At 35.6% G+C, this 20,009-nt stretch overlaps 2 protein-coding genes across 5 annotated transcripts in view; both read right to left on the reverse strand.

Annotated features, from left to right (window-relative positions):
• Nucleotides 1–4,523, reverse strand: part of nim1kb (NIM1 serine/threonine protein kinase) — a 5,554-nt gene extending 1,031 nt beyond the window's left edge. Inside the window, exons 1-4 of one of the 3 annotated variants that reach the window (XM_083563792.1) lie at nucleotides 3,837–4,523; nucleotides 3,373–3,484; nucleotides 2,597–2,883; nucleotides 1,968–2,236 (exon numbers count right to left, since the gene is read on the reverse strand). In XM_083563792.1, the coding sequence (XP_083419918.1) occupies nucleotides 1,968–2,236; nucleotides 2,597–2,864 (537 nt within the window). In that variant the 5' untranslated portion in view covers nucleotides 2,865–2,883; nucleotides 3,373–3,484; nucleotides 3,837–4,523. Of the gene's footprint in view, nucleotides 1–1,967; nucleotides 2,237–2,596; nucleotides 2,884–3,372; nucleotides 3,649–3,836 lie in introns of those variants that run through there. The other 2 variants (XM_083563794.1, XM_083563793.1) reach the window with 2 other exon arrangements.
• Nucleotides 4,524–6,314: 1,791 nt separating this feature from the next.
• On the reverse strand, nucleotides 6,315–20,006 carry ccdc152 (coiled-coil domain containing 152). 2 transcript variants are annotated; one of them, XM_083565280.1, is made up of 9 exons: nucleotides 19,871–20,006; nucleotides 18,424–19,646; nucleotides 18,185–18,290; nucleotides 16,673–16,741; nucleotides 16,501–16,565; nucleotides 15,714–15,816; nucleotides 8,777–8,904; nucleotides 7,095–7,190; nucleotides 6,315–6,686 (listed from the first exon to the last, which is right to left on the reverse strand). In XM_083565280.1, the coding sequence occupies exons 2-9, from the start codon at nucleotides 18,478–18,480 to the stop codon at nucleotides 6,561–6,563; spliced, it is 750 nt and encodes a 249-aa protein (XP_083421406.1). In that variant the 5' UTR covers nucleotides 18,481–19,646; nucleotides 19,871–20,006; the 3' UTR covers nucleotides 6,315–6,560. The 2 variants fall into 2 exon arrangements, with proteins under 2 accessions (XP_083421406.1, XP_083421407.1); XM_083565281.1 differs by lacking the exon at nucleotides 16,673–16,741 and having other exon boundaries at nucleotides 18,424–20,006.
• Between the last annotated feature and the right edge of the window lie 3 nt (nucleotides 20,007–20,009).

Consider the following 20,009-nt stretch of genomic DNA (forward strand, 5'->3'; position numbering starts at 1 on the left):
ATAAAAGATCATGTTTCTGCAGTTTGCCTATTGCAAAAATATACCAACCTTTACGAGTGTCAGTTTTGAGAGTTCATATTTTAAAAATGTATGTCACTGACATTTATTTATTTTTTGTTACATGCTGGGCTTTAAACTTGCTTTTCTAATAGAAAATCAAGCTAAGTAGCTTCATACTTTCACCAGAGACAACACTGAACTCTGCTTCTTCCTTTTAAGCTTTATGTTTTCTACCCAATGCCCATCCACATTTAATGAGAGGCCACACACGACAGGATAAAATCAAACTGCAGTAAGAAGCTCTTCTATTTCTGCATGTTAAATGTTACATGGGGACTAATTGCTGGTCAAAGCTAAAGTTGCGAATGGTGAATTGAAGAAATGTTCTGTACACTCAAAGAGCACTTTATTAGGAACCCTTGTACACCTCATTCGTTCAATTATCTAATCAGCCATGTGGTGGTTATGCAATGCATAAAATCTTGCATTTATGGGCCAGCAGCTTTGGGTAATATTCACATAAACCACATCCAAATAAGTTACCAAATGTAAACGTGGTGACTGTGTGTGGCATGATCGTTGATGAAAGATGGGCCAGTTAGAATCTACAGAATTTATCCTGATGTAGTAAAATCCATTAATTGGCGGACAGAAAGCCTACAGTAAGTCCAATAACCAAAGTTTACAACTTTGATGAAAAGAAAAGCATCTCAGAATGCACAACTCATTAGAACCTGAGGCTGGAACAGCAGAAGACCATGTTCCACTTTTGTCAGCCCAGAACAGTAATCTGATGTTGAAGTGGGCACAGGCTCAACCTGGACAGTTAAAGACTCTCTGATTAACCTCTATTTTTGCTCAATTTCTCCAACAGCATTAATCTATAGAGCCAGCCTGCCTTGTGTCAATAGTGATTTTATATATATATATATGTCAATAGTTTTTTTCTTTGCAGCAAAGAAATGATTTCTTCAGTATTGTATAGTGTTCATAATAAAATGCTCAATGAGTATAGGTCCACTTATCATAAGATTGGATCACAGGACTTTTTGTGTTTGCACAACATTGGGAAAATCTTAATTCAAATGTCACTTGAAACTTGAAATATTTTTTCCAAAATAGTCGCTGTCACTGTATGACAGTGTGATTGAAGGGTAAAACATATTCAGTGCAAACTGTAAGAACTTTGGTAATTGCCAATTCTTGTATGGGAAAAATGAATTTGGTTAATATTCAATTTGCCATTCTTTTAAAAAGAAATCTGTTCTAAATGATGAACATAGTGTTTAAATTGTGTTACTGAGATAAATAAAGTCAAAGTTTGACAGAGAGTATAGTGCATTTTACATAATTACATATATGGACAAAAGTACTGGAACACCTGTCTTTTACAGCCATATGTGGTTCCTCCCTAAACTGTTAGCACAAAGTTGGAGGCACACAATTGTATACGATGTCTTTGGTTGCAGTTGCATTAGATTTTTCCTGCATTTGAATGCGGAGACCCAAACCTGTTCCAGCATGACAATGCCCCTTTGCAAGAAGGAGCTCCATGAAGATATGGTTTACATGTATTGGAGTGAGAGATCTTGAGAGTCCTGCTATAGATCTCTGACCTATCTCCCATTCAGCTCTACCGAATAGCATTGGCATGAATTGAAACAGTGACTGAACCCCAGACCCCCTCACTCTACATTACCTAACTTTACTAAAACTTTACCTTGTGGTTGAATGAACACAAATCTCCATAAGCTTATTTCAAATAAACCACATATGGTAATAACAGCAAATGGGGACTTAATGTAAATTCTATTGTTAGGTATCCACAAACTTTTGTCCATATAGTGTGTTTTCCTCATACTCAGACATGTCTTGAGTCTACTAGTTGACTGTAAGGTTTGTGTTGTGCTCTAATCATTGGATGTAAAATGCGTCTGCATAATTCTTCTAAATGCTACAAAACTGACCATATACTTTACTGCAGACAGGATCTGGGCAAATACAAGCTTGCTTTCAAGATCATCAAGTTTTCCCTGAGAACTGATCTTGGCATGCAAGTCTCCTCCTTCGGCATATTCCAGCACCAGGTATAACCGACAAGGTGTCTCCAACACTTCATAGAGTCGAAGCATGTTTGGATGATACAAGCGCTCCATTATGGAAATCTCTCTGGATAGCATCCTCTGAGTCTGTAGGTCCAGTCGGACCTTATCCAGGATTTTGATAGCCACTTTGTCTGCAGGAGAAGCAACAATGTTGTGGTTGTTACTAATTAGTGCACTTAGCATCAGATTTTCGATTATTACATTGAAAACTAAAAAATCTTAAAGGAAAACCACAAGATTTATTTTTCAGACGTTAGCCAAGAAATAGCAAAAGTCTGGTGTGACAGATTAAAAAAAAAATTCAGCAACCCCTTTTACAAAACAAATATCCCATAGTCCTGCTAATTTCTTTAATATAGCATGTCCTTTCTCTTTTAGTGATTTAGTAAAAAAACAAACAAAAAAAATCCTAAGGAGTCAAAATCATAAATGCTACAGTACAACTAAACAAAAAGTATTGGCATTTCAGTTTTAACATACATCTTACCTACCCTTGGTAAGGACATGGTAAGCCAGTTTGACTTTGGAGAAGTTTCCACACCCGATCTCAACACAGACTTTATAGAATCCAACCCTTCTTCCTGCATTCAGCTCTTTGATTGTTTTTTCATCATGACACATATCAAATGTTAGCTTCTGTAGAGGTGTGAAGTGCCTGGATGAATCCTTTTCCTCCTCATTATCTGGATCATAGTCCAAGCTCTCAGTCAGGCTGTACAGGCTGTGCCGAGGCACATGTGAATTGGGCATCGCAGGCATTGTCGTTTCCCCTTTAAAGCTAAAATGACAAAATTGGAGCGACAGAATTGCAGACATTTAATAGCATTTCAACAGCTAAGAATAACATTTTGCATGACAAAACCCAAAAATTAGAGTAATAAATTACACCGCATTATGCTTTTCCATGGGTTTTACTGGTATCTTAAATGCTTTTTATTTTAAAGACAGTTTTTTAGCATATCTGTGCTTCACTGAAGTATTTCCATTTGGGGAGACTGTCACTTTATCTTTTTACTCTACTATGTTTTGCGAAATCAATCGTTCCTTTTTATTTATGAGAATAAAAACTTAACTGTTTAAACACGCAGCAAGCCACTAATCAGAGTAGAATGTTCTGTTTTAAACTTGTTTATTTTCTTTTGACAAAAATGGTAGAAACGTTATATCCATAATATTGGATACTTAAGTACATTCAATGGCAAATACTTGGGAACTTTTACTCAAGTGACATTTTAAACGGGGCACTTTTACTGGAGTCATATTTTACCTTGTGTATCTTTAACTCAAGTACATAGTTTGTGTTCTTCATCCACCACTGCCTCTTTGTAACTAATCATCTTGGATTTAGTCAAATTTATCCAGTATTTCCTATTAAAAGACTACAATAAACCAAGATAAGATTATTATACCAATTTTCTGAAACCATTTCCAAGCTTTTCCGATTGAACTAGATGCCATTACATCTAGCAAAATTCAACGATTAGATTTTAAGAATTTCTACTTCTGATGATTACTCTTTTCACAGTGCAAATAGAAATAGTCATAACGAATGTCTCCTTTAAATAATCTAAATATTGTGATATATAATATATATATATATATATATATATATATATATAATCTATTATAGATTTTGCTTTTGTCATAATATAATACATATAATACTTTATATCACTGCAGCAACAACAGTTGAATTAACATAGAATGTTTGACATTAATCATATCTCTCACCCTTGCATTCTGCTTCTCAAACGAGACGAAGGTACCTGCTTCCTGCAAGAACTTCCATATACTTGAATGAGCGTTCTGGGATGTGGGACGATACGGTAGAATAAAACAATTCTGATGCTGTTTCAATGGAGAACTACACTGCAAGAGTCTACACACCAAAAGTCTTTTAAAGAGACAAAATTGAATCCAAATCCTTTAAATCCAAATTGTGCTACAGAGCTACTTGTGTCTCTCCCACCTCACCTGTCTGAAACACAATGAAGAAGTCAATACACTCCTGACAAGCATCTTAACCTTTAAGCTTTATTTAGGTCTTCTTTAATCCCCAAATTTCCAGAATGAGTGAGGTGAGAAATTGACTATCACAAGCTAAGCCATCACTGGAAACTTTTTCAATATCCGATTTATCTTGCATTTGGCATCCTGGAAAACAATGAACACCTTGACAGTAATACCAGTTTGGAACTTCTAAATCAGTTTAATGAGGTTGATCACGGATTTGTGTTCTGTGCAAGGATGTTATGTAACTGCTGAATAAGATTAGAGCTGTCTCTCTTTGACGATAAGATTATCCTTACAGTAGCTTCGTAATCTTTTAAGTCGACCTTTTATTGTGAACAGAATAAAAAAAAAACGTGTATAATCACTGACATATGGAATAATGCTTTCACTGCGCATGCTATGATTAAATATAAATAAACAAATTATGATTCAATAATATGAGATGAGAAAAGTGTCACACAGGTGCATTAGCAAACAGGTTTATTTTAGAGGATTGTTTTGATAATTCAATTCTGCACCACCAAAATTTGCATGATCATTGTTGGTTAAGGTAAATTTGAGAACATTTATAATGTAGCATGCGTCACCAAAGAGATTTCATTTTTGTTAAATTAATTGCTTATTAAAACCTATCGACAAACTTTTTACAAGCTACGGGCGACCGAAATAGAGTTTTGCTCATTGTTGTTAAATATCTGTTCTTTATAAAGGTATTGCACATTAATCACTACTAATTTGCCTATTTTATACAGGCAAAAAAAAGATTGATTAAACGGTTAATTTCAACTGACCATGAGCCAAAATTTCACACATGTAACAGGTCCATATTTGATCTTATTCAAATTTCAATGTTTTAACAGTTTCACTATATGAATGTTTCAGTATAAGAATAATCTCATATTTTTAGCTATTTCTTCTTATAATGGCAAGCTGTGACAGGTGTTACTTACAGAATATAGCATAAAATGGTTTGGTCTACATACCATCATAATTATGAATGTTTTATAAATATTTGTATACTGACAAAGATATAGACATTTATTTTTGAAAGTTGTTTACTGAGGTTGAGGTTAAAGACCAAATAAAATAAATCTGTCAATATCCAAATATCAAAAAACCTGACCCTATATTCAGTGTCTTTCAAAAATCTGGAAACACCTGTTTTATTGGCCCTTTTGTTTATATGCAACAAACTAGGTAGTTTTATCAGATGAAGATTTACTTTCACCAAACAAATATATAAAAGTGCTGATTATTTCAAGTATAATATTATCATTTCAAGTATAGAATATTAGCATTGTGGCTCTGTATTCCTTTTCACTCAGTCTCTAAACTTTCCTGCTCCAAAACAACACCCTGTGGGTGTGAGGCAGTCTTCTAACAACTTCTTCTCTGTTTTACAAGAATTCTTCTGTTTGAGTGAAAATGTCAAATTTGGACTCATTTGTCACAATAACTAAAAGAAAACTAGGCATGTATATCAAAAACAATAAATGACTGGTAATTTTCTTTGACAGGCTGGGTATGTTTATATAACTGGTGGCAGTAAAAGGCAAATCTGTCGCTAGCCTGTTAGTTAACTCCTCAAATAAATGTTATATTTGTGAAGGAGGAATTGAAAAGCTTACTTTAGGTCAGCTGTATTCTGAAATGATGAACAAATAATGCACAGTTAAAATGGAAATGGACTGTTGGCCATATTTCATCTGTACTATATTTTGAATATAAAAATAGACTCATAAATGTATTCACTATATTCTAATGGCATGGCTGTGTAGACTGTCCACTGGTAATTATAAAATCCCATTATATGAAAAGCATCTTGATTGAGGTGAGTAGTAGAGTGCGCTTGATAAGATTGGTGTGTAGTATGTAGTAAACTACATTTTACATACTGCTTTTTCCTGTTAAACCTGGTTTTATTCTCATATTTGTTAGATGGTTTTGGACTTTATAATAAAAACTAAAATATATATACACCTACACCGCCCCCCCTTATTTGTGCATACTCTGAGTAGGTGTATTGTACAACTGAGCACGAACAGGAATTAAGGATAAATGACTGATGTACTTTGATTATGTAAATGAAGACACACATTCCTAGTTCCTAGTACTGTTTATATCCAGATTTCTAGGATGTGTGGGTAAACCATTAAATGATGAGGCATTTCTAATTAAAAGATTATAGGCTTTGACTTGCATGGAGCATGTGTTTATTTAAACACACATGTCCTCCGAGATTTAGCAGCCGTGCAATACACTGCAATTCATGGGGGGAAAAAAAGAACATTGCATGTATATAGATATTATTTTGAATGCAAAACCATGCACACTTTTACACAGACACAAAATATATCAGGCTGTTGTGTTAATACACATTGTGTTGAACATGAAGTACACTTGATGCCACACTGGCTACATAACAGTGGGTGGAACAGCTGTTCAGATTTTCTTCCTCTTCAGGCGTGGCTCAGAGAAGGTGCACAGATTCTGCTGCTCCAGCTCTTTAACTTTCTGGCGAAGAGCCTCAATCTCTTTGTTCTTCTCTTCCTGCAGAAACTGCAGCTTCTGAAGATCAACAGAATTGCATACATTTAAAAGCAATACACTGGCTAAGAATAACATTTTCCATGACAAAACTCTATGACTTGCCTCTGCAAATCCAATCCAACAGTTGATCGATTACTGGGTAAAGAATGTTTTTGGTTAAAAGGTAGTTGAGCCCACTTGACTTTGGACTGAGCGTAATTTGGCATGCTATGTAAAATGAGTTGGGACAACACTCCAGTGTCTAAATGATCAATTGTGTATTTTTTATATGCATGTTCCACACCCCCTACTGGCATAGGCAATACTATTATTAATACTACTCATGTTATACTAAATATTTTCTTTAACCACGAAATGCCCAAGTGTACATGATATACTTAGGTACTTCACTATATTTCTATCATGAAAAAAGGTAGTAGAACTTACTCTTTTATAGATATTTGGAGAAATTATCCCAGACGCTTGTGGCTGCAGCTGGCTCTTCACCAACATGCTCTGAGCCCTTGCAAGCTTAGCACCGAACTACAGGCAAAAAATAAATCAGTATGAATTTTAAGTTACTTGTCATGTCAATAACAAATTTCCACACCTGCGTATTTACATAGCTTTTTGACAGCATCTCTACATTTCTCTCTTCATATAAGAATGAAATATGAAAAGAATGCAGCTTGTCATGTAAAACCCCCAAAAAACAAAAAAGTCCTTAGTTAAAACAAATTCCAGTTTGGTTAAAAATGGAAAAGTATTAAAACCTAAGTTTTGTCACATTTCGTTTCTTCAGAGTTGTGTTGTCAAATGACTCGTGTTGTCAGAGTTAGTTTCTTCCAGCTTATAAGCTAAAAAACGCAAACATTTCTTAACTACGAATCTCTTCATCTTTTATTTAATCCAGGGGTTGAACATTGCCATATATACTGGAATTAGCCAGTCTTCACTCTTGCACTTGCAACTTGAACAGAATGCTGCAACTCGCTTCTTGACTGGGACAAATAAACAAAGCCCCCGTTCTTCCACTAATTACCAGTAAAATACAGAACTGATTTTAAGATTTCATTGCTTCTTGCCCCCATTTATATTTCACATCTTCTGTCTTTGCTTTTCTTAGTGAACTCTTAGTCACTTCTCAATCTTTTTACTAATTATTCTTCCAGGTATGATAAAAACAAAAGGGAATAGGGTTTTTTCTGTGATGGCAAGAAGGCTTTTGAATACTTAGTCTCTCTATCAGATCCTCTCATGCAATAAACTCATTCTATTATCTATTATCCTTAAAGCCTTTTTTTTTGTTCTTCTCAGGCTGCAATACTGTCAGAAGTACGGTCATTAAAAATATACCTTCTAAACAATCAGATTCAAGAGTTCTAGGTGCTACAGTATAACAAACAGATAATTTGACCAGATTTTAAGGACAGGAATGGTGCAACTAATGCCAACATGTTGAATGTCTCTAATTTAATCTACGCATTTAAACTCAACTAAAATAGTCAGACATTGCACTTGAACTCTAACTATTATTTTGGATTAACCACAGGTTAATGTAATTTGTTACATTTTTGTGCTTTATTTATTTTGCTAAAGTAGATTTTGCCAGAGTGCAACTGTCATTTTGCTCTCTGTTGAATTTAAGACGTGGTGAGGTGAATTTGCAAGTGGGCGCGTACCTCAGCTTTAGACTTTTTACACGAGTCAATACTAAATACGTTAATAACATATGTTATTCGGTTACTCAGCTCCATTTTCACTACTTTTAAACCACTAAGGAATAATTATGGATCTAAGGGTTATTAAGTTACTTCACGTTTAAATATAATGTGTCCATTTCCCTTCCCACTGAAATGTAAACGTGTAACGGTTAAACCCTAAACTGAATTAGGGAAATGGTATCAGCATTACATCTAGTGCTGTAGATAGAAGTCAAGCTTCACTTGGGATACATGGTTTACTAAATCAAATAAGCCTAAATGTTACAGATGGCACAGATCTGTATAATTATCAGAGGTATTCATGTATATGTATTCATGTAAAAATAAGACTAAACAATCAAAAGGGGTCAGAAATGTAGATGTATTTTCTGGCACATTTAAAACCAAAGCGTTTGGTATATTTACCTCCATTTGCAACTTTATAACTTCACTTTGCTTTTCTTTTTCCTGGTCCTTCATTTCCTGCCTCACTGCTTTTAATGCACTCTGCTCTCTGTCCAGAATCTCTTTTATTTCAGCATCCTTAGACTCCACTTTAAAATCAACACAGAATCCATTATCATCAATTATCAATCAAACATCCCCCACACTATAGCTGTACAATTCTGGCTAAAAAAATTAAAATTATGTCAAGCAATAATACAGTTAAGGAATTTAACATATAATTATAAATAAACAAACTTTTCTTTCACACTGTGCATTCTAAGCCTTTAAGCCTTCAAATACTGTATATAAACCTTGATGACAAAACAGGTGAATTTTATAATAATAAATATAATTACATTTATTTTAACAAACTACAAAGCAACTACACAGACATGCAAAATGTTCAAAGGGAAAACCTGCTTTTATTTATTTAATTTTAAAAATATCATGCTAATTAAAGTATATTAATGTCAAACTTCTAGTGGTCTAGACATGCTGATTTTTGTTTGGTTGTTATTACAGCAACTTTGACAGTGCATATTCAAATGACAGGTTTTTTATGTAAACCTCTCATTGTAATACTAATACTATACTAATATATATATATATATATATATATATATATATATATATATATATATATATATATATATATATATATATATATATATATATATATATATATATCTGATAGAATTTGCAGATTTCATTACAAATTTAGCTACTTCTTTAGACAAAGCATTAATTGTTGGTGACTTTAATATTCATTTTTATAATCAGGAAGACTCCTTAAGAGCAGCAGTTGTGTCCATTCTAGAGTCAGTTGGAATTAATCAGAATGTTAGAGGACCCACTCATAGTGGTGGACACACTCTCGATTTGTTGTTACATTTGGATTAAAAATAAAAAACTTAGTCATAATTCCATAGTCTGAAGCTATTTCAGACCATTATCTAATCTCGTTTAAAATTTGCCTCAGTCATTGCATTTTTACCTCACCATGTTACCGTGTTAAGCGTACTTTCACGTCAGCTACAGCAGCGCGTTTTATTAATAATCTTCCCGAAATTACGATATTAGATAGATCTCCGTCAGACCCCGCAGAGCTCGACTGGGCCACTGAACATCTAGAAACAATGTTACGTTACACTCTAGATGATGTAGCGCCCCCTTAAGACCAAAATGATCAGGGACAAAAAAATTAGCACAGTGGTATAATGATCATACGCGCACCTTAAAACAGACTACTCGAAAATTAGAACGTAAATGGCGTCAAACTAAATTAACAGTATTTCAAATAGCATGGAAGGAGAGCCTCTTAAATTATAGAAAATCTCTTAGTGCTGCTAGATCAGCATATTTCTCCACCCTCATAGAAAATAACAAGCATAATCCTAGATTTTTATTCAGCACGGTAGCAAAATTAACAGGAAATAAAAGCACTGCACTCACATGCACACCATCATTAGGTAGTAATGATTTCATGAACTTTTTAAATAATAAAATTGAAAACATCAGGCAAGGTTAATATAAAGCCAAATTATTTTACAAGTAACCCTCTAGACAGCAGTGTAATTATAGCAGACAATCAACTACAAATCTTCACTCCTATTCATGAGAATGACTTAATTTCATTAATCTCCTCATCAAAATCATCAACCTGCATTCTCGATCCCTTGCCTACAAGTTTCTTTAAACAGATAGCTCCAGAGGTAATTGAACCTGTTTTAAAAATAATTAACTCTTCCATTAGCACTGGTTATGTACCTAAATCCTTCAAACTGGCAGTTATCCACCCCCTAATTAAGAAACCCGACCTTGGCCCATGTCAGTTGTCCAACTACAGACCAATATCAAATCTCCCCTTTATATCCAAAATTTTAGAAAAGGTTGTGGCACAGCAGCTCTGCTCACACCTACTTATGAATAACATTTTTGAAATGTATCAGTCAGGATTTCAGCCTCATCATAGCACAGAGACGGCGCTAGTTAAGGTGGTAAATGACCTGTTATTGCCCTCTGATCAGGGTTTTGTCTCCTTACTTGTTTTGCTCGACCTTAGTGCAGCTTTTGACACCATTGATCACACTGTACTGCTTGCTAGACTTGAGAACGTTGTTGGAATAAAGGGAACAGCTCTCTCTAGGCTCAGCTCTTATTTGACTGATCGCTATCAGTTTGTTGATGTAAATGGTGAGTTCTCCACACTCTATGAGGTAAAGTTTGGTGTTCCTCAAGTATCTGTCTTAGGCCCACTGCTTTTCTCTTTATATATGCTGCCTCTTGGTGAAATCATTCATAAACATGGGATTCGCTCCCATTGCTATGCTGATGACACACAGCTGTATATTTTAGCAAAGCCAGATGAGCGAGATCAGCTAAACAATGTTGAGAAGTGTGTAAAGGACATTAGACAGTGGATGCTTAATAACTTTCTTTTGCTCAACTCAGATAAGACGGAAGTACTCTTACTAGGACCACATGCAGCCAGAAGTAAGCTTTCCGATTACGTAGCATCTCTGGATGGTGTTTCTGTTTCAGCGTGTACAGCTGTCAAAGACCTTGGTGTGATTATTGACTCGAGTCATTCCTTTGAGTCTCACGTGAATAATATTACCAGGATCACCTTCTTTCACCTTAGAAATATTGCTAAAATTTGAAATATGATGTCGTTACAGGATGCAGAAAAACTAGTTCATGCTTTTGTTACTTCTAGATTAGACTACTGTAATGCTTTACTGTCTGGATGTGCGACTAAGTGCATAAATAAGCTTCAGTTAGTTCAGAATGCAGCAGCAAGAGTCCTCACTAGATCTAGGAAATATGACCACATCACCCCTGTTTTAATCAGTCTACACTGGCTCCCAATCAAATCTCGCATTGATTATAAAATATTACTACTGACGTATAAAGCCCTTAACGGTCTCGCACCGCAGTATCTGAGTGAACCTTCTGTACCAATATGATCCTCCACACCTACTTAGATCAAAAGGTGCTGGCTATCTGTTGGTTCCTCAAATAATGAAGACTACAGCAGGGGGCAGATCTTTTTCTTATAAAGCCCCACAGTTATGGAACAGCCTTCCAACCAGTGTTCGGGACTCAGACACAGTCTCAGTGTTCAAGTCGAGGTTGAAAACTTATTTATTTAGTCAAGCCATTTATCAGTAGATTTTTCTTAGGTAAAGGAGCAGATCTGGAGGGAGCATGGATATAGAGTGTTTGGGGAACTGGTATATTTGTATGCTGTCGTCCCCTCACATTCACACGTTCACTCGGGTTTGTTGACGGTGGTGTGGTGGGTCTTCTCTTATCCCAGAGATCCCTCATGTCTGTGTTACCTTCTGGTTCTCCCTTTTAGTTATGCTGCCATAGCGAGTCTTGCCGGAGTCCAAACTGCACAGTGACATTAACTTTCATACACCAATAGGGACACCTAATAATCCATATCCTGCTCTTCCCGTCACCCTCTCCCTTTCTCTCTCTCTCGGTCGAGTTAAACATGCTCCTGAGGCTCCAGTGACCACTGTTCCTGCCCCTCTCCCCTCTGTGGAACTTCACACTTCTGTGCAGCTTGGGATGATCTCTCATCAACACCTTGGGTGGTTCCATGTAATTCCGGAGTAGAACGGGTGCTTTGAGGATGGATTGGACTGTAGTTGGTGTCGGCGGTCTGCTGCACTGACTCGGGAGTGCAGTTTGCTTCTGATCGTCATCACTGTACCCCGCAGCATTGTATATCTGCTTCAAATGGACATTTGGTGCAACCCAGATGAGGATGGGTTCTCTCTTGAGTCTGGTTCCTTTCAAGGTTTCTTCCTTATGCCATCTCGGGGAGTTTTTCCTTGCCACAGTTGCTCATCAGGGACAAACATACTTACAAAGAACATATTTACGTTTAATCACCACATTATCTGTGTAAAGCTGCTTTGAGACAATGTTCATTGTTAAAAGCGCTATACAAATAAAAATAATTGAATTGAATATATATCTATATATATAAAGCTCAAATACCACTGACTGACTCACTCACTCATCACGAAATCTCAAAAACCACTGAACGGATTGCAATGAAATTTGGAACATACCTTCCTCTTGGGTCTTAGGTGCTCACTAAGAAAGGGTTTTGAAAAATTCGCCTTGGATCACGGCTAACTCGCGAAAAACGCGATTTCTCACGCATTGTAAATTCTTCGAAATAACATTACGGATCCTAATGAAACTTAGTACATTGTTTCTTATTAGATGTTAGATGCACGATAAAAATTATTTTCAAAGTAGTTTGCCCTGTATCGGTACTACAAAGGGGTAGTACGTTATTTGTTGACGTTACGTTCTGATCTCTGATCATCCAGTCCTGCTCAGTGCTTACTGCTTATTGCCTTATTGCCGTAGCGAAGCTTTCCACTAGTGTGTGTGTGTGTGTGTGTGTGTGTGTGTGTGTGTATATATATATATATATATATATATATATATATATATATATATATATATATATATATATATATATATATATACACAGTGAGGAAAATAAGTATTTGAACACCCTGCTATTTTGCAAGTTCTCCCACTTAGAAATCATGGAGGGGTCTGAAATTGTCATCGTAGGTGCATGTCCACTGTGAGAGACATAATCTAAAAAAAGAAAATTCCAGAAATCACAATATATGATTGTTAAACTATTTATTTGTATGATACAGCTGCAAATAAGTATTTGTATATATACATCTGTCTATCAGCTAGAATTCTGACCCTCAAAGACCTGTTAGTCTGCCTTTAAAATGTCCACCTCCACTACATTTATTATCCTAAATTAGATGCACCTGTTTGAGGTCGTTAGCTGCATAAAGACACCTGTCCACCCCATACAATCAGTAAGAATCCAACTACTAACATGGCCAAGACCAAAGAGCTGTCCAAAGACACTAGAGACAAAATTGTACACCTCCACAAGGCTGGAAAGGGCTACGGGGAAATTGCCAAGCAGCTTGGTGAAAAAAGCTACACTGTTGGAGCAATCATTAGAAAATGGAAGAAGCTAAACATGACTGTCAATCTCCCTCGGACTGGGGCTCCATGCAAGATCTCACCTCGTGGGGTCTCAATGATCCTAAGGAAGGTGAGAAATCAGCCCAGAACTACACGGGAGGAGCTGGTCAATGACCTGAAAAGAGCTGGGACCACCGTTTCCAAGGTTACTGTTGGTAATACACTAAGACGTCATGGTTTGAAATCATGCATGGCACGGAAGGTTCCCCTGCTTTAACCAGCACATGTACAGGCACGTCTTAAGTTTGCCAATGACCATTCGGATGATCCAGAGAAGTCATGGGAGAAAGTCATGTGGTCAGATGAGACCAAAATAAAACTTTTGGGTCATAATTCCACTAAACGTGTTTGGAGGAAGAAGAATGATGAGTACCATCCCAAGAACACCATCCCTACTGTGAAGCATGGGGGTGGTAGCATCATGCTTTGGGGGTGTTTTTCTGCACATGGGACAGGGTGACTGCACTGTATTAACGAGAGGATGACCGGGGCCATGTATAGCGAGATTTTTGGGAACAACCTCCTTCCCTCAGTTAGAGCATTGAAGATGGGTCGAGACTGGGTCTTCCATCATGACAATGACCCGAAGCACACAGCCAGGATAACCAAGGAGTGGCTCTGTAAGAAGCATATCAAGGTTCTGGCGTGGCCTAGCCAGTCTCCAGACCTAAACCCAATAGAGAATCTTTGGAGGGAGCTCAAACTCTGTGTTTCTCAGCGACAGGCCTGAAACCTGACTGATCTAGAGAAGATCTGTGTGGAGGAGTGGGCCAAAATCCCTCCTTTTTTTTTTAGATTATGTCTCTCACAGTGGACATGCACCTACGATGACAATTTCAGACCCCTCCATGATTTCTAAGTGGAAAAACTTGCAAAATAGCAGGGTGTTCAAATACTTATTTTCCTCACTGTATATATATATATATATATATATATATATATATATATATATATATATATATATATATATATATACACACACACACACACACACATACACTGTATCGAGACGCTCCAAACTCTGTTAGAAGTGAAACAGTAAAATATAGGTCACATTTATGGAAGCATCCTTTACACCAAAGGAGTTAATGCTTTGGGGTTTTGCAATAACATGAAAACATGTCATTTTTTGTCTCAATACCTTTCAAAAAAGGTACTGTAACAAAAGGTACACAGGTGCTGTAACATAAGTTGATAAAAAAAAATCTTATTTGTTTTAAACTGATTAAATTCTGTAATATATGAATAGGTTAATTAAAAACATTTTATTTTTTAATTCATGACCAAGAATAATGGCATAGTTGTATTTTGCCACAGGCACAAGCATGCAAAGCTCGGTGTAACCTCCCTGTGATAAATTAGATTTATACTCCAGTTCAAGAAAAAAACAAGAATTTTCTTTTCTTGTCTAAAAAAGCAATTAATGTGGACATATTTCATGTTGTGGCTAAATGTCTTCTAATAAAATAAGTGTCCCCTCTTCCTTTTTATCTGATTATCTTTATCTATATATAATATATGGTATGATTTGTCATGTCGCTACTACTACTGTCAAATGTTTGAACAAAGAAGTGGAACAGACGCAGTATAGAAAATACAGGCATTCTTTTAAAATGTCCCTCAACTAATACAATTAAAAGGAATACATTTAAAAGATATTTAAGAGGAATGTGTTAACACTTTTTTATTGATAAATACCTTCATAAAGAATGAATTTAAATAGTATTAATTTAAATAGACAAATAGTAAATCTACATAGAGTGGTGGATTTTCCCCGTTAACTCCTAATTGCTATGGCAAGTAACATATGTGCATTTTGTTGAAGCCATAGGGAAGATGATTATAATCAGTGCATGCTTGCTCTCACATTTCCTCTTTGTATCTGCAGCAAAATCCTCCATCTCCCTCTGGTGTTGCTCTTGCAAAGCTCTCTTTTCACACTGCATCCTTCGTACACAAGTTCTGTTCTCCTATATGTGCAATTAAGCAGATTTTCAGATTTCACTGTGAATTTTACTTTATCATTATTGAAATGAATAATGGGATTGAATCATATGACAATATGTGTAATGGTCATATTAAAATCAGTTTGCTAGTGTAAACATCACAAATATGTTTATAAGAACTGGACTTGTCCTCTTGTTCCTCAATTTCCTCATTTATTGCAGGGAGGAAAACTTTCTATTCCTCTCAGCACTTTTATCTTAATTATTTATTTATTTTTCTCATGAGAGAGGTTGCTGTTAAATATAAGGTATGCATTTCTCCCCTTTTTTTTTTTTTTTTTTTTTTTTTTTTTAAACCCGTGTACACCTTAGGTTTAACAAAAACTAATAAATGACAATAGCATAATCTAAATTTAATGTAAAAAAATGTGTTAAAATTAAATAAAAACAAATTAATAATATTGAATATTACAATAATAATATTACAATGTTTAAGTTAACACATTTAGCAAACTCATAACTTTTATTTGATTTATCATAATTATTCTTCATATGGCTTTATATCAAAATATGCCACTATTTATTTACTGTTGTGTTAATACACAAAACCTGAAATGTGAAACTTTTTTATTTCATATTTAAGCATTTGGGTGGAAAAATGTTCCCACCTTTTTCTTTACCGGTTAATATTACAACTAAACACATTACCTCCACTTGTCCTTCATTTTGTTTCTCCAACTCAATGATAACATTTTTCAGCTTCTCGTTTTCACCTACAGCATAATAAGAGGAAAGGGACCTCATTCGCAACTCTGCAATCTTTTATCTAGCCTTCACTATATGATTATAAGAATCTCACAATGAAAAGCAGATTTCCTACCTCGAAGATTACACTGTTGTTCCATGTTGTGCTGAAGACATTTAATACTTCCCAACAATCCATTTTTTTCTACAAACACAGGTTTAATTATATTACAATTATTACAATACGCAGGATATGCACTAATGGTTGTTACATTATCTGCCACTAGAGGGTATCAAAGTCTATCACCAGGTGAATATTACACTGTCAATACCTAGTTTGCATCCCCCATGAGAAGTGTATTAGGAAGTAAAGAAAATATAAACATGCAATTGGCCAGATATGAAAATGTCAGAGGCAGTTACAAAGGAAAAAGATTGGCATAAAATGATTAGTAAATATTTATAACACATTTGCACTTAACAATACAAACAAGTGACAAACGGTTTATTTTGCTACAGCTCTGTGTATTATTTACAGGATTGTTTTTTTTATAGATTTTCTGCATGGTTTTCTCACATCCTATTCATTTTATGAGTTTAAAATAATGCAGACACCATCATTTTTCATTGGAACACCTATACATCTCAGACTTCAAACCAGCCAAATAAGACAGCAGCACAATACAATCAAACATACAGACAAAAACACAATAGAGTTGCAGTGCTTGAAGCATACAGATGTGGTTAATGAACACATCAAACATCAGAATGGTGATCTCTTTGACTTTAACTGTGGCATGTTTGTTGGTACCAGATGGACTACTGCTCTCCTGGTAATTTCACACACAACAACCTCTGAAGATTACAGAAAATGGTGTAAATAACATCTTCCTTTGTTGTTGTTTTTGCTGAGATATGATCTCACACTACAGCCTCTGAATACCAGCTGCTCACATATACGTACAATTAGAAAGATTTTCTTATTTCATCGTTATAAATCATTGTGGAGAAAAATTGCACAATTTGCTTAATTAATCTTAAATACTATACATTTTATTACAACAGGACCGGGCTTGTTGAAGGCAAAGTCAACAAGACCTGAAGACTCGTCTGATCTGAGCAACAACCTGAGGCACATGATCATAAGCACAGTTAAATCCTTAAAATTGTGCAATTGCAACCGTAGATATTTTAATTACTATACATGATTATTAGGGCAAACTCGACTGGTCTGGTCTGATCTTAGCAACAACCTGAGGCACATTATAATAAGCAGATAAATCCCTAAAAAAGGACAGATGTTTTTGCCTGTGTCCATGATAATCTTCCGTTTCCTGTTTGAGTGAAACAAGACCATCCATCTCAATGTTCCATGTTTTGGGTATGCAGAAATCCTTTACTACTCACCCCAGTTGTGTTGTTTATTCGAGTTATCTACGCCCAGAAATGTCCCTTATTTATTTTCTACACCAGTCTGTGTAAACTCTTCACTGTTTGGTGAAAGCTCCTTGAAATTCTTTACAAACCTATCCATTAGCATGTCTGACGTTAGATGTGAACATTAACTGAAGCCATTGTGCAGCGTGCCAGACACAGGTGTTGCTAATAAAGTGGTCGGTGAGGGGAATATCCTTTAGCGAGCACTTACCTTCACATAAAAGTTTTTCCTTGCTCTGTAACAATTTCAGAAGTCTATTGGCCTCGTCCAGTTTTATTTGTAGGATGTTGTTCTTCCCCCTGAGCTCTGTAATTGTCTTATAAACACAAACAGAACGCCTGCTTCAGGAAAACCAATTAACAATGAATGACTCAGCTAGCTCAGCGAACTATAAAATGTAGTTATTATTGGCGGTAAATCGAGGTTTTATTGTGTCGTCATTGATTTACTTGCTCCAGAAGACTGAAATCCTGAATTAGTTTATCGAGGTTGACCGTTTTCTTCATTGTAACTTGTAAATTCAGGATTCTCACAGCTGACAGATGGAAAAAAAAAAGAACCGACTCTTAGATTTTCATGCATTAGCTGAATCGAATCCAAAGCTTTGACTCTTTCAATCGATTCACGAACTCTTTAATCGACCCGAAGGACTAAGGAGCCTTCCTTAAAAAGTGAATCAGAAAATAAATGTATAAATGTAGGGTTAGGGTAACTTTAATTGCATACACACACACACACACACACATATATACATATACCTCAGTGGCGGGCCATGCTGTTCAGACCTAGGTTTTCGGTGAAAACCTTACTGAATCAATCCACCTCTTAATACATCAAAATCATCCCACAGCTATAGAAGCAAATAATAGTATACAGAATCACAATTTAGCACTGCATCACAGACAGGTATCTGATGCAGTGAGAATAAACACCATTAAAGTAAAGCAAGAAACCCAATGAACATAATTTCTCCTTTTACTGCAGTCACAGCTGCACTGCCTGCATACATCTCTAGGAGAAGCATCAATATAAACCATATAAAATGACCCCAGGTTTTCTGTGGATTTTTTCTTAGTTTTTCGGTTTTCCTGGGTATTTAAAATGAAGCCAGGTTGTGTATTTTGTGTAAATTCTGAAAAAAAGAAAATACATAAGTATAAAGGATCTTAAAAAAACAACGGTTTAAAATAAAGCAGACCTTTTCTCACAATGCCCAGATTTTCTTGAAACGTCTGTCTTGTAAAAGTCTTAAAAGTATATCTGCAACAAATCAATTTCTTCTCCTGTCAGCCTTTGTGAAATGAAAAAAAAAGGCAACTATTAAATCCACACAAATATTTTTATGCTTGTACAGTTTACTACAGGGTGCAGTTTTGCAAGCTCTGACTAGTGCGCTCTTTGACCATCCAATCAGTGAAAATGCTGACATGTTCTGATGTCTGCGAGGGGGCCTTGGCATGGCCAAATCGCAGTCTGATTGGTTAAAACAACAGCTTCAGGCAACATAGAGTTTATTGAAGAAGAAAAAAATAAAATAAAAGGCGACAGTTCTCACAATGCTGACTTTAAAGCAATACTTAATGTGACATCTGAAATCTGATTGGATAGACACTTTAACGTATACAGTCATTCGGCGGTGCTGTTCCTAGATGCAGCTCACCCAAGAGAAAAACTATGAAATGAAGAAAATAGATTATTGAAAATAATTTAATACATATTAATGGACAAAATATATTAAAACTTATGTCAGTAATTTTGATAGAGTTTAGGCCAGAAGAGAAAACCTTTCTGGCCCTGACATCCCACCACGGGTACATACATATATTTCTATATATATTACATTTATTATATAAATTTTGACAAGCCACAAAGCGTGTCATAGATATTGACACTTACTGTGGCTAGGAACAGCAAATTAGAACCTAAAAGAAAATAAACACAAACCACAGAGTTAAGTAACACAAAAAAGACGATATTTGCACTGAAGTTTAGAGACACAGCACTAAACTTCCTTTAGCAAAAAGTAAGCAAAAAT

This window comes from Silurus aristotelis (assembly GCF_946808225.1).
Source record: "Silurus aristotelis genome assembly, chromosome: 16".
NCBI classification, from domain to species: domain Eukaryota; kingdom Metazoa; phylum Chordata; class Actinopteri; order Siluriformes; family Siluridae; genus Silurus; species Silurus aristotelis.